Raw genomic sequence first — 14,371 nt, forward strand, 5'->3', positions numbered from 1 at the left:
TTAGTCCCAGTGGTGCTGCTGGCAGTCTTTAAACAACTTGCTCACAAAGATTTTCTTCAGTGCCAACATCACTTCTTTATTCCTAAGAGTGTATATCAGTGGATTCAGCACTGGGGTGACTGCACTGTATGTGATGGCCACCATCCGGTCCTCAATCATGGAGGTGGCTGAGGCAGGACGAATATATGTGAAGCCCACAGGTCCATAGAAAAGACATACCACCGTGAAATGGGAGGCACAAGTAGAAAGTGCCTTGCGGAGTATTCTGCAGGACTGATTCTTGAACAGAAGGAAGCCAATAATATAGAAGTAGGAGAGAAGAGTCAGGAAGAAAGCTCCCATGGATATGCTGCCTGTGACAACAGAAAGAAACCACTGATTGAGTAGTGTGTTACTACAGGCTAGTTCCAAGAGGGGCTTGACATCGCAGAAGAAGTGATTGAGTTTTTGAGGGCGGCAAAAATTCAGGCGTGCAGTCATGACAGAATGCATCAGAGCGTAAAAGAAGCTGGTGAACCAGGCCACAACTGCCAAGAGAATACACATCTGGGGGTTCATGATGACAGCGTAGCGAAGTGGATTGCAGATGGCGACAAAACGATCAAAGGCCATGATAGCCAGTAAGATGGACTCTGTGCTTCCCAGAAAGTGGAAGAAGTGTAGCTGAGTGATACAGCCCAGGAAAGATATGGCCTTGCGAGTAGAGAGCAGGTTTATAAGTACCTTGGGTAGTGTCACTGACGAATAGCAAATGTCAAGACAAGAAAGGTTTCCCAGGAAAAAATACATTGGTGAGTGGAGTTTGGATTCCAAAATAACAACCACTAAAATAGCTCCATTTCCAACCAAGTTTATCAGGTAAATAATTAAGAAAATCACAAAGAAGAAAGGCTGCAGCCCCTGAACACTGGTCAGGCCAAGTAAAAGAAACTCATTCACTGTAGTGACATTTCCCATTGCTTTGGGGAGTAAATGGAACATTAGCAATGAGTTAATTTTTCTGAACTTTTAACTTTACACTATGGGAGTTAAATAAAACAATTTTACTATTTGTTAGAACCTAGAGGTGAGCTACAATGTGAAGAATATTTAGGAGGAGTAAAGTAAATTTACTTACAATAAAATTAAGGAAGACTAACACATCTAATATATTCTTAATCAGTAAAATGACAGATTAATGAGAGCAGCATATTATGAACAAATCATATATAGATAAATGGTGTCTCTTTTAAAATTGAGAAACAAGACATGACCATAAACTGACATATGACATTAAAATTAGAGGTTAGACAGATTTAAAACATACAAACAAGGGGAATAGTTAGTTGTTCTGCTTACGAGTCTAGGTTCTGGCAGTAACACAGATGTAGTCTAGTGAGGATTCTCCCCTTCTTCTAAGATGCATAAAAGCCACAGGAAATTAACAGATCCCTCCTGAGAACCGAAACTTGCTGTCAAATTAAGAGACATAAAACTCATAAACTTCATATACTGTGTAAGTAGAGGGGATACAAAACAGCATAATTATATCAGTAGTCACAAGATTGCAACATGGCAGTGGGGCCACGGGTGTAGCTGAGAAAAACTTGAGATAGTGACAAGTCTTACCAGTAGGAGAACTTTGAAAACACTCCAAAATTTTCAGCCCCAGAAGGAGAGTGCCCCACAGTTAGTTGAATTTCTACAGGGCAAGGGAATTAGAATGAGGGACTTCATAAGCACTGAGGGAGATAGACAGAAAAGCCATAGGAAATATAAGAAGAATAAAGAAATCCTTGCCCTTTCTAATAGAATATAATCACCACCGTACCAAAAGAAGAGGGAGCCCTTGAACTGAGGAATTGGAAAAACTACACGATACATTCTCCTGACCCAGGGAAACTAAGATTCTCCTACTAATAATCATAGTCCAATTTAAGCTCCCAATAAAATATCTTCATAAATTGACAGAAATAATGAATAGTCAAATTTACAATTGTAATAAGAAGTTTTAACACATCTCTCTATATACCTAAGAGAAGAATCAACCAAAAAGTCAGGAAAGATATAAAGACCTGAACAACATAATTTACAAATTTGATTAATATACATACATAATACTTAACCCAACAAGAAAATAATTCACACACTCACAAAACAGAAACTGAGAGAATTCATCACTACACTAAAATATACACTATAGGAAGTTCTTTGGGCAGAAGGAAAAGATCCTAAGCAGAAGAATGGAAGTGCAAAAAGAAATGAAGCACATCAGAAGGGGTGTCTGTGTACATCCAAGAAAAGATGACTCTAGAAAGGAGAGAAATGACTGTACAATGCAATGATGATTATGACTTGTGGCTTTTTAAGGCCACGCCAATACAATGCACAAACAGAAAAAAGTGAAATAATTCATGTTATTTCCAACTGCACATTGAACATTTACAAAATCAACCATAGGCTGAGTCTTAAAAAAAAAAGCTTCAGAAATTTCAAAAGATTACACCATTCAAAGAATGCCCTTTGACTATGGTGGAATTAGAAAACAACAAGAAAGAGATACCTAGAAACTCACTAAACATGAGCAATTAAGGAATGCACTCCTAAATAGTTCAGGGATAAAAAGAGAAATCCAAACAGAAATTAGAAAATATTTTTAAATAAATAATAATGAAGATTAGACATATCAAAATTTTTGTTATGCCGCTAAATGAATAAAGAAAGGAAAAAAATTTGGCCTTAAATTCATATGTTAGAGAGGAAGAAATACTGAAAATCAGTATCCTAAACTTTCTTTTCAAAAAGCTTAACAAGTGAGTGAATTAATCAATAAAACTAGTAACTCAAACCTAAAGAAAGTACAAGGAAGGAAATAATGAAAATAATAACATGAATCTTTGAAATAGAAAACAAAAGCTCACTAGAGAAAAGTCAATAAAGTCAAAATTTAGTTATTTGAAAAGATTAGTGAAAGTAATAAACCCCAGTAAGACTGTTAGAGACTCAAATTACCAGTTTAAAAGGTAATATCACTTCAGATATTATCCATCTCAAAAATTATAAGAAGTCATTGTGAACAACTATATGCCATGAATTTGATAATTTAGATGACAATTTAAATTACAAATTACTTCAAACCAAAAGTAAATTACAAAAACTGATAGTAAAAGAAAGAAAATTTTAGTTCGATATCTATATAGGAAACTAGAGGTGTTATTTAAAATCTTCCCCAAAGTAAAACACCAATTCCAGATTTCACTGGTGAATTCTACCAAATAGTTAAGGAAGAAATCATAACAAATTCTTCCAAAGAAAGAAAAAGTGAATGCGTCTCAACTTCTTTTATAAGGCTAGCATAACCTTGATACCAATACTTGAAAAAAGACTTACTAGAAAGGAAAATTTCAGACTAATTTGTTTCATGAATATGGATACAAAATCCATTTCTTACTATCTCCTATACCATTCTGTTTGTGCAAGTCATTCTCATTACTCATTTGGATTATTGGAATGATGTCGTTTCTAGTTTTGTCCAACCCCTATTTTCAAGATAGCATCCAGGATTATTCTGTTAAATATAAGTGTAAGGCTCTAAGCTCTCTAATGGTTTCCATCTTATTCAGAGTAAAAATTCAAAGTCAATACAGCAACCTACAAGATCCTACATGATGACCTCTATTTACTTTCTGCCATTGCGTCCACTCTTCCCCTTGATTCCTCAGCCACACTGACCTCTATGCTCTTCCTAGAATGCGTAATCACACTCTCTTGTCAGGGTCTGTGCATCAGCTCTCCACTTGTCTGAAACACTCTTACGCTTGGTAAATCCACATAACTAATTCTCACATGTCTTTCAGGTATTTGCACTAATGCCTCCTGCTCATTGTGGATTTCGCTGATTGCACTACATTAGATTACCAAAAATAAAAAAAATCTTATTGCCTCATTCTTTTTTTAAATATTTTATGTTTCCTTTTTCTCCCCAAAGCCTCCCTATACATAGTTGTATACTTTTAGTCGTGGGTCCTTCTGGTTGTGGCACATGGGACGCCACCTCAGCATGGCCTGACAAGCAGTGCCATGTCCGTGCCCAGGATTCGAACCAGTGAAACCCTGGGACACTGAAGTGCAGGCGGGAACTCAACCACTCGGCCACCAGCCGACCCCTAGTGCCTCATTCTTTACTGCTATGTTCAATAGCACTTATCTTAACCCAGTGTATTGGATTTTATTAAACATGTCTTTTTTCTTCAACTTAAATGTGCCTGGAACATTTTTTGGTGCTCTCTTTATATTTACTCAATTAACTAACAAATTGTTGTTACATGTTCAGTGTTTGTCGACTATGAAAACTACCCTCAAGAGGTCAGATTTGTCTTTTTTCAAGCACTCTAATCTACAATCTACCTACAACATACCTCTTAATGTGGTGCTATACTCACAAAAGATTCTTTTAATTTTATCAGAGTACATGGCAACACAGAAAGTGAACACTGAACATTTGTAAATTAAGTAAACAATTTTTAGCCATATGAGTCCAGTTGTTTTAGCAATTCATTTTGGTCATGGACTGTTCTCAATGACAATAGTGATTCTTAATAATTAATTAGCATCAGTAAACAGTATTTAAAATTTAAGTAATTATATGATTCCTAGACAAAAGTCTAGGAGCTGCATTCCATGAATATGGATATAGAAGAAACGTTCTAAGTGGAATTGTTGGTAGTGGAGAGAAGAATATTAATCTCAGGAATTATAAATGTAATTGGAAGACATTGTGACTTGTGCATACACTAAAGATTTGGGATATACTCATGTGAAAATACATAAGCAAATAGTTTCTACTACAGTTCTAAAAATTATTTTCCTTTTTCCTGCATAACGCCACCATCCTTCCCCCACTAAAAATAATACTACTGTAAAATTGTGTAAATATCTAACGCTAGATGTAATATAACATATTGTCTAACACTAGAACTGGAATTGACTACCGTCATGAATACTAATTTCAATACATAATAAGATGTTACTCACCTAATTCTTTTCTCTCTGTCTCTCACTTTCTTCTTTCTTTTATCTTTCTGTATCTCTTTGTAATACACACGCATGCACACACACACATACACACCACTAAACAGATATACACTCAGATATTTAATCAAAACATACACCCATACTTGATCACAAAGAGAGTCTACCTTGAAAGAAACAAATGCTAATTTAAAAAAGCATAAATATGTATACATAAAGAGATTGGGAAATTCAAAGCTTTACTAGTTAATGACTTATGCCATGAACTCACCTGCTGTTCCACTCTATACTTTTCAGTCTAAGTCAAAGAGTTTTGTCATTTACTCTCACTCATCCCTTCCAGCGATCTTAACTCTTTTTCATCAGAAAATTCTTCCTCTAAAGTAATATCACTTTTTCCTACTTACTCTCAGCCAATTTATCCTGCAGTTTTCTCTGTACATATTTATAATTAATATAAATTCTTGCTCAAAATAATACCCAAAATCAGAGATCAGGTGTGTCTGTTGTCTCCTTGAATAAAATTATTAGAGAAAATTCTGGCTACTCAAAGCCTCTTATATCCATTTTTATTTCAAACAGATTATATCTAAATGTAAGATTGAATCTCAGAAAATCTCATCTCTTATTATGGCTGGAAAACAAACAGACTAAATCCTCTTTAAACCTCTCCAGTAGCATCTTGGGCATTAATATCTTGGGATTTTCTCTCTAAAGACTTATTCCCTTCATATTTCTCTTCTCCTAAGTACCAAATTATACCCCTCTTTGTTGTGGTTGTAAGGTGACTACATTGCTTTTTTTTTTTTTTTTTAAGATTTTATTTTTTTCCGTTTTCTCCCCAACCCCCCCCCCCCGGTACATAGTTGTATATTCTTCGTTGTGGGTCCTTCTAGTTGTGGCATGTGGGACGCTGCCTCAGCGTGGTTTGATGAGCAGTGCCATGTATGCGCCCAAGATTCAAGCCAACGAAACACTGGGCCGCCTGCAGCGGAGCGTGCGAACTTAACCACTCGGCCACGGGACCAGCCCCCACTACATTGCTTTTTTCAAAAAAAATAAATAAATTTTTGGCAGAGCCCTTTGTTGGCCATGAGAAAATATGAGTGATGAGAATATATAAAAAAGGAAAAGACACAGTTCCTACTCTTGAAAAGCCTAACATCTAGTAAGTGCAAAAAGTGATATCACTTAGTGCAATATAATGGAGACTAAAAATGATTAGTTATAAACTGAGATCTACAGATAAAGAAAAGGGAGAGTTTTTGAGAAAATAATGATCAAAAAGGAAGAATCAACAGTGCTAATGAATTTGTTTAACTTACACTTAAGGATTGTTTATAGAGACTCTTGGCAGAAGCAAGAGAATTAAGACTCTATGTATGAGTCTATTGAAATAATGCAAAGAATCTAAAGTCATCATTTGTAATCTTATGATAAACACTTTTTCTCAATGTGAATAGAGAAATGATATATTTCCTGGTTTCTATATCAATTCACTGGAAACCAATAAAATCAATTTTATAATTTATTAGGATTTATCAGGAATTTTATGATTTACTATTGCCAAAATTTTGTTTTAAAATGATCCTTGTTATTTCAGAGTAAGAGTCAAAGAGTTTTCAGAATAATACAATGAATTGCAGGATCAGACTCAATAAAATGGCTCTCAGGAAACTGATTTTTAGACAACTTGTTTTCATCAATTAGCCTTTTCCCCTTCAAAATACCGTAAAATAGGGAGTTATGCTGCTAATATGGCTATGTAAGCACCTAAAAGACCCACCCAACTTTAGAGGGATTGAATGCAAAAGCAAACAAAAACTGAACATTCTGGACAATGATCAAAAGCAGGCAGATTTAGGGAGAGTGAAAGATAAGAAAAATAAAAGAACTTGATTGCTTTCCAGTTTTTATGACTCCTAATAAGAGAGGACACTATTGGCACCACATGCTGAATAACACTTGATAGAAAACCCACAAACATTGTGGCATGGAGAATAAAAGGATAGGATTTGAGACAATACTAATTATCAAAAATTAAGAGAGAAATCTAGGATATAAGACAGCCAAAGAGAGGAAACTCTAATTGTTTGGATAATTCTACACAAAGCTCTGACTGGCATATGAACCACATGTGGGAGGGAATTACTGTAAGTAGCTCAGCTTACTTAAAATAACTGAAATGTGATTGAAGACCCACCTAAGAAATGAAGTGTGCAATTGGAGTCCAATCAAATTAATTGCTGGCTAATGCTAAAATCTAAACATGCTTACAAAAAGTATAGTAGACTCCAAGGTCTTCATAGCATAACATTCACAATGCCCGTAGTACAATTTAAAAGCATGTTACATACAAAGAACCAGGAAAATATGCTTCACTTTCAAAAGAAAAAAAATGATGAACTGAAATCAACTCAAGGTAACTCAGATGGTAGAATTTGCAGACAGTGACTAAGTCAGCTATTTAAATATGCTCAGTGAGGTAAATGAAAATATGCTCATAAAAAACGCAGAGCTAGGAAATCTCAGCAGAAGAAACAAGCTATTTAAAAAAGGAAATTCTAGTAATGAAAATTACAATGTCTAAAACTGAAAAAAATGGATGGACTTAGCAGAATTGAGATGACAGAGGAAAGCGTGGGAGAACATTGAAGATAGATGAATATAAATGATCTAATCTGAAGAAAAGACAAAAAAGCATTAAAAAGATGAACAGTCAGGAACCTAAGGGGATGATATCAAAACACCTAGTATATATATAACAAATATATGTGTATATATATATTATTGGAACACAAAAGGAAAGGAGAGAGAGGATGAGGCAGAAGAAAATATTTGAAGAAATAATGGCCAAACACTTCTGAGAGTTGGTAGAAAACAAATATTTACAGATTCAAGAACGTTAGCAAATCCAAAGCAGGACAAATAAAAATAAAATCACATTCATGTATATTAGCCAAAATGCTGACAGAAGGGATAAAGAAAAAACTGAGGAAAATTTGAAAAAATATCAGACTACATACAAGGTAAGAATGGTTTCAATAACGGCTGCTCCAGCATCATAAAATATGGAGACGAGAAGACAGTGGAACTTCAACTTTTAAATGTTGAAAGAAAAAAAAGTCAACTCAGAATTATTTCTCCAGTCAAAACATTCTTTAGGAATGAAGGTGAAATTAAAACATTTTCACCTAAAAGAAAGTTAATAGAATCTATTACCAACAGAACTGCAATAAAGGAAATGCTGACGGATGTCCTTCAAACTAAATAGACATATCACCAGATAGAAACTCAAACTTCCAGGAAGAAATGAAGGGTGGCAGAAATAATAAATACGGGGTGAATATAAAACATTATTTTTCTTTGAAAAGTTGAAACTTTTCCTCTAAGATCAAGAACAAGACAAAAATTCTCACTCCCACATTTCTATTCAACATAGTACTAGAAGGTATAGCCAGAGCAATTAGGCTAGAAAAAGAAATCAAAGGCATCCAAATCATAAAGAAGACATAAAATTATCTCTTTGCAAATGACATGATCTTATATATACAAAAGATGCCACCAAAAAACTGTTAGAAGAAATAAGTGAATACAATAAATCTACAGGATACAAAATCAACATGCAAAAATCAGTTGTGAATATATATGCTAACAAGGAACTATCTGAAAAAGAAATTAAGAAAACAAACCCATTTATAATAGCATCAAAAAAATAAAGTATTTAGGAATGAATTTAATCAAGAAGATGAAAGTTCTGTACACTTAAAACTATAAGATATTGAGGAAAGAAATTGAAAAAGAAACAAATAAATGGAAAGATAGCTTGTGTTTGTGGTTTGGAAGAATTAATAATACTAAAATGGCCATACTGCCCAGACTGATCTACAGACTCAATGCATTCCCTATCAAAATTCCAATGGCATTTTTCACAGAAAGAAAAAAATAAACAATCCTAAAATTCACAAGGAACCACAAAAGACTCTGATTAGCTAAAGCAATCTTGAGAAAGAAAATCAAAGCTGGAGGTTTCATTTATTGATTTCAAACTATATTACAAAGCTATTGCAATGACAACAGTATTGTACTGGGATAAAAATAGACACATAGACCAACGGAACAGAATAGACAGCCCAGAAATAAACCCACAAATATACAGTCAACTAATTTTTCATTTTTGAGGAAGATCAGCCCTGAGCTAATATCTGCTGCCAATCCTCGTCTTTTTGCTGAGGAAGACCAGCCCTAAGCTAACATCTGTGCCCGTCTTCCTCTACTTATATGTGGGACACCTGCCACAGCATGGCTTGACAAGTGGTATGTAGGTCCACACCAAGGATCCAAACTGGCAAACCTTGGGCCGCCAAAGCGGAATGTGTGAACTTAACTGCTGCACCACTGGGCCAGCCCCTATAGTCAACTAATTTTTTATAAGGTACCAAGAATACACAATGAGGAAAGGATATTCTTTTCAATAAATGTTGCTGGGAAAACTGGATATCCACATACAAAAGAATGAAATTAGACCCATATCTTACACCATACACAAAAATCAACTCTAAATGGATTAAAGACTTAAACATAAGACCTGAAACCATAAAATTTCTAGAAGAAAAATGATAAAATTCTCCTTGACATAGGTCTTGGTGACAGCTTTTTGGATATGACACCAAGCACAAGAAACAAAAGCAAAAATAAATAAGTGGGATTACATCAAACTAAAAAGCTTCTACACAGCAAAGGAGACAATGAAGAAAAGCAAAATACAACCTACAGAATGGGAGAAATTATTTGCCAAGTGTGTATCCAATAAGCGGTTAACATCCAAACTATATAAGGAAACCCTACAAATCAACAACAAAAAACATGAACAAAAACAAAAACCAACTCAATTTTAAAAATGAGCAAAGAACATCAGTAAACATTTATTCAGAGAAGACACACATATGGCGAAAGTCATATGATAAGGTGCTCTAATCAGTGGGGAAATGCAGATCAAAACCACAATGCAATATCACTTCATATTTGTAAGGATTGTTGTTATTAAAAAAGCAAAAGATAACAAGCATACATGAAGATTTGAAGATAAGGAAATCCTGGAGCACTTTTAGTGGAAATTAAAATTGCCATAGCCATCATGGAACACAGTACAAAAGTCTCCTCAAAAAATTAAAAATAGCATTTCCATTTGATACAGCACTCGCCCTTCCAGGTATTTATCCAAAGGAACTGAAATCAGGATCTTGAAGAGATACCTGCACTGTCATATTCATTGCAGCATCATTGACATTATCCAAAACATGGAAACAACCTGAATGTCCACCAATGGACAAACTGATAAAGAAAACACAGTATAGGGGCCAGCCTGGTGGCTTAGTGATTAAGTTTGTACATTCCACTTCACTGGCCCAGAGTTCATGGGTTCAGGTCCTGGGCTCAGACCTACACATCACTCATCAAGCCATGCCGTGGCGGTGGCTCACAAATAAAATAGAGGAAGATTGGCATAGATGTTAGCTCAGGGACAATCCTCAAGCAAAAAAAAAAAAAAAAGAAAGAAAGAAAGAAAATGTGATATATACATACAATGGAATATTATTCAGCTATAGAAAAGAAATAAATTCTGTCATTTGTGACAATATGGATGAACCTAGAGGATATTATGCTATGTGAGATAAGCCAGACACAGAAAAACAAATACTGTATGGTCTCACCTCTATGTAGAATTTAAATTGGTACACTCATAGAGGAAGAGAGTAGAGGTTACGAGCTTACCATGGGCCAGGTGGAGGGGGGAAATGGGAAGGTGATGATCAAAGGGTACAAGGTTTTAGTAACACAAGATGTACAAGTTCCGGAAATTTACAGCATACTGCCTATAATGAGCAATATTGTATTTTATGCTTAAAATTTGCTAAGAGGGTGAATCTTAAGTGTTCTTACTATACAAGAAAAAACAATAGTAAAGAGTTGGAAGGAAATTTGGGGAGATGATGGATATATCTAGACCTTGATGGATGTGATGAATTTGCCGGTGTATACTTAATCTCAAACTCATCAAGTAGTATACATTAAATATGCACCTCTTTCTACATGTTAATCATAGCTAAAGTGGTTTTTTTTTAAGACCATTTTTCCACTTAATTCTTCAAAATATATAACACATTTTAATTAAAAGAATGGTAACCTTATTTTTTAGGATTTAAAATGTATGTAGATGCAATACATAAAACAACTATAACAAAAAAAGATTAAAGGAGGAAATGACCTAAAGGAAGAATGTAAGTTTTCTACATTCTATACTGAAACATTAAAAAATTAATTCTAATGAGATGTGTAAAGGTAGAGATGTATATTGTAGTCCCTAGAACAATAACTAAAAAAAAATAAATATATAGTCAAAAAATTAATCGATATACCAAAATGTAATTTTAAAAAATTCAAGTAACCTAAGAGAAAAAGCTAAATAAGGAAACAAAAAAAGAAAGGTGGTAAACAGAAGACAAATAAAATTTATACCAAAATCAAAGCACATTAATAATTACATTAAATATGAATGGACTAAACACTCCAAAGAAAAGAAAAATTTTTTAGAATGGGTAAAAGCAGCACCCAATTATATGCCATCTAAAAGACAAGCACTTAAAATGTAAAGGTACAAGCAGGTTGAAAGCAAATTGATTGAAAAAGAAGACAGTGAAACTAAAGTAATCTTTATTAGAGAGCTATTTATAGTTTTGAAAGCTGATATAGAAAAAGAAAGATATGAAATCTTTGTTCTAAGTTTCCACCTTAAGAATGTACAAAACAATAAACAAAGTGATCCCAAAGAGAGTAGAAAAAAGGAGATAATAAGGGTAAGGACAAGAACTAACACAATAGACACAGATAAGCAAGAGAAAAATTAGCAAGTGAAAATTCAGTGCTTTGAAATATCAGTAATTTCATCACCCCTAGCTAAACTATCAGGGAAAAACTAAAACAAAGAGGATGTAAACCACTATTTTCTGTAATGAATGAGGTATTATCACTACATATTCAACAGACTTTAAAAGGATAATAGAATGATTTGAAAAATCTTATGCCAGTAGATTTAATAGGAGGGAAAAATAAATTCCTTAAAAACATAACTTGCTAAAACTGACAGATGATGAAACAAAAAATCTTAATAGACATATGTATTTTTAAAGTTAAATTATCATTTAAACTTTCTCACAAAGTAAACTCCTAGCTCATACTGTTTCATTGGTAAGTTTTATCAAGTATTTATACAAGAAAGATCATCAATCTTATACAATTATTTTCAGAAAATAGAAGAAAACGGCTTTCCAACTCATTTTATGAGACAAGCATAACCATGATAGTAAAACATGACAAGGACCTAATAGAAAATAAGATTGTCCAAAAAGACACTTATGAACATAAACCAAAAGATACTTAGCAAAATATTGTCCAAAAAGACACTTATGAACATAAACCAAAAGATACTTAGCAAAATATTGTCCAAAAAGACACTTATGAACATAAACCAAAAGATACTTAGCAAAATATTAACAAATTGAATCCATCAATATATTAAAAAATTATATCACAACTAAGTAGGACTTTTCACAGGAATGCGAGATTCGTTTAACACTTGAAAATCAATCAAAGTCAGTCACCATATTAATTAACAGAATAAAGAAGAAAACATACGATCATTTCCAAAGTTAGACAAAAAATCTTATGACAAATTTAACACCGATTCATGATATAGCTTCATAAATTAGAAATACAATGAAATATTCTTTATTTGAAAATGTAATTTATGAAAAACATCTCAGCTAATATCATACTTAATGGTAAAATACTGATTGCATAGTTTTATAGTAAGTATTGAAAACAGTTCGTATTAAGTCTTAAACTTTGTTCTTTTTCAAAATTGGTTTGGTAATTAAACATTCCTTAAATAAAATTAGGAATTAACCTGTCAATTTCTACAAAAAGCCTGTTGAAATTTTGATTGTGATTGTGTTGTTTTTATAAATTGATTTGTGATAATTATCATCTTAACAATATTGCATTTTCCACTCCATGGACATAATATAACTCTCCATTGTTTAGGCGTCCTAAAACTTCTTTCAGGAAAGTTTTGTAGTATCCAAAGCACAAGCTTACACAAAATTTGTTGTATTTACTCCTATGTATTTTACATTTTGAATGGTATTTTAATTGAAACTTTTAATTTTATTTCCCAGTGTTTCATAGCAAATATATAGAAATATACTTAAATCTTGTATATTGACTAGATTCTACAACCTCACTCTGCTCACTTATTAGTTCTAATCACTTTTTGTTGTTATTGTTGATTTCTTAGGATTTTTCTATATACACAATTGTATTGTCTGTGAATAAATATAATTTACTTCTTTGTCAATCTGTGTGGGGTTTTTTATTTATTTTTTTTTTTTGCCTTATTTCACTGGCTAGAACTTTCATACAATGTTGAACAGAATCGGTGGGACTGGACATTTTTTCACTTCTTCCTAGAGCCAAGTGCTACTAGATACAACAGTTGTTACTGTGATCAAAAGCCATTGTTGGGATAATGCTGACAAAAGCAATGTCAAACCGAAACAGAGTGCTCTGTCAGTTTTTCTGCCTTCCTGTGGAATCTAGCAGGACACTAGCCTGGAAAGGAGACGTAGTTTGCAGCATGTCAGTTCCAGCATCACAAACCAGAGCATGGAAGAGAGTGTTTCAGTCGAGCCAATAGCTTAATAACTGGCACTTGCACAACTGCATACATACTGGAAAGGAAGGAGTCAATAAATGAGAAATGATTTAATCCTGTGGATGATTCCATTAATGGAAATGAAATGTCAGCTGAGTTTGAGGAAGATATTTAAGAGTCTAAACATAAAAATTTTGTGGAAAAAATAAACCATTAGCATTTAGTTATAAGATTGGAGCATGTGAGATAAAGTAAAAGCTGGAAAATCTCAGCGTGTGCAACATTAACAATATTTGAAAGGTGTGATGATCAAGCTAAGAACCTGGAGTGAGTACACTTAGTAAGAACTAAGTATACCAACCAAAGAACCTAAAATCTACCAGAATAGTGAATAGAGAGTAGGACAAAAGAATTTTACTTGTGACTAACCCTCTTGACCACCAATCAACCAAGACTCCCTCCCACAAAATGTCTGACTAATTTATTCAAAAAACCATATTTTAAGGTCAATAAATGGGACTAACATGCCAGTCATGATAACTAGAACGCAAAGATTATAACTTTTCTGTTTAGTAGAAGTTTAAGATTTTAGTTTAGGAGACAAGACAGATACAGAAAAATACTAATTTACAAAACAGAATGCTGAGT

General features: G+C 33.6%; 1 protein-coding gene across 1 annotated transcript; it reads right to left on the reverse strand.

Annotated features, from left to right (window-relative positions):
- LOC139077187 (olfactory receptor 12D3) lies at positions 1–957 on the reverse strand. Its single transcript, XM_070583903.1, has one exon. The coding sequence runs from the start codon at positions 955–957 to the stop codon at positions 1–3; it is 957 nt and encodes a 318-aa protein (XP_070440004.1).
- Between the last annotated feature and the right edge of the window lie 13,414 nt (positions 958–14,371).

The sequence above is a fragment of the Equus przewalskii genome, chromosome 19 (genome assembly GCF_037783145.1).
Source record: "Equus przewalskii isolate Varuska chromosome 19, EquPr2, whole genome shotgun sequence".
NCBI classification, from domain to species: domain Eukaryota; kingdom Metazoa; phylum Chordata; class Mammalia; order Perissodactyla; family Equidae; genus Equus; species Equus przewalskii.

Coding starts and splice junctions, on each gene's coding strand:
- LOC139077187 (XM_070583903.1), bottom strand. CDS start 957: ATGGGAAATGTCACTACAGTGAATGAGTTTCTTTTACTTGGCCTGACC.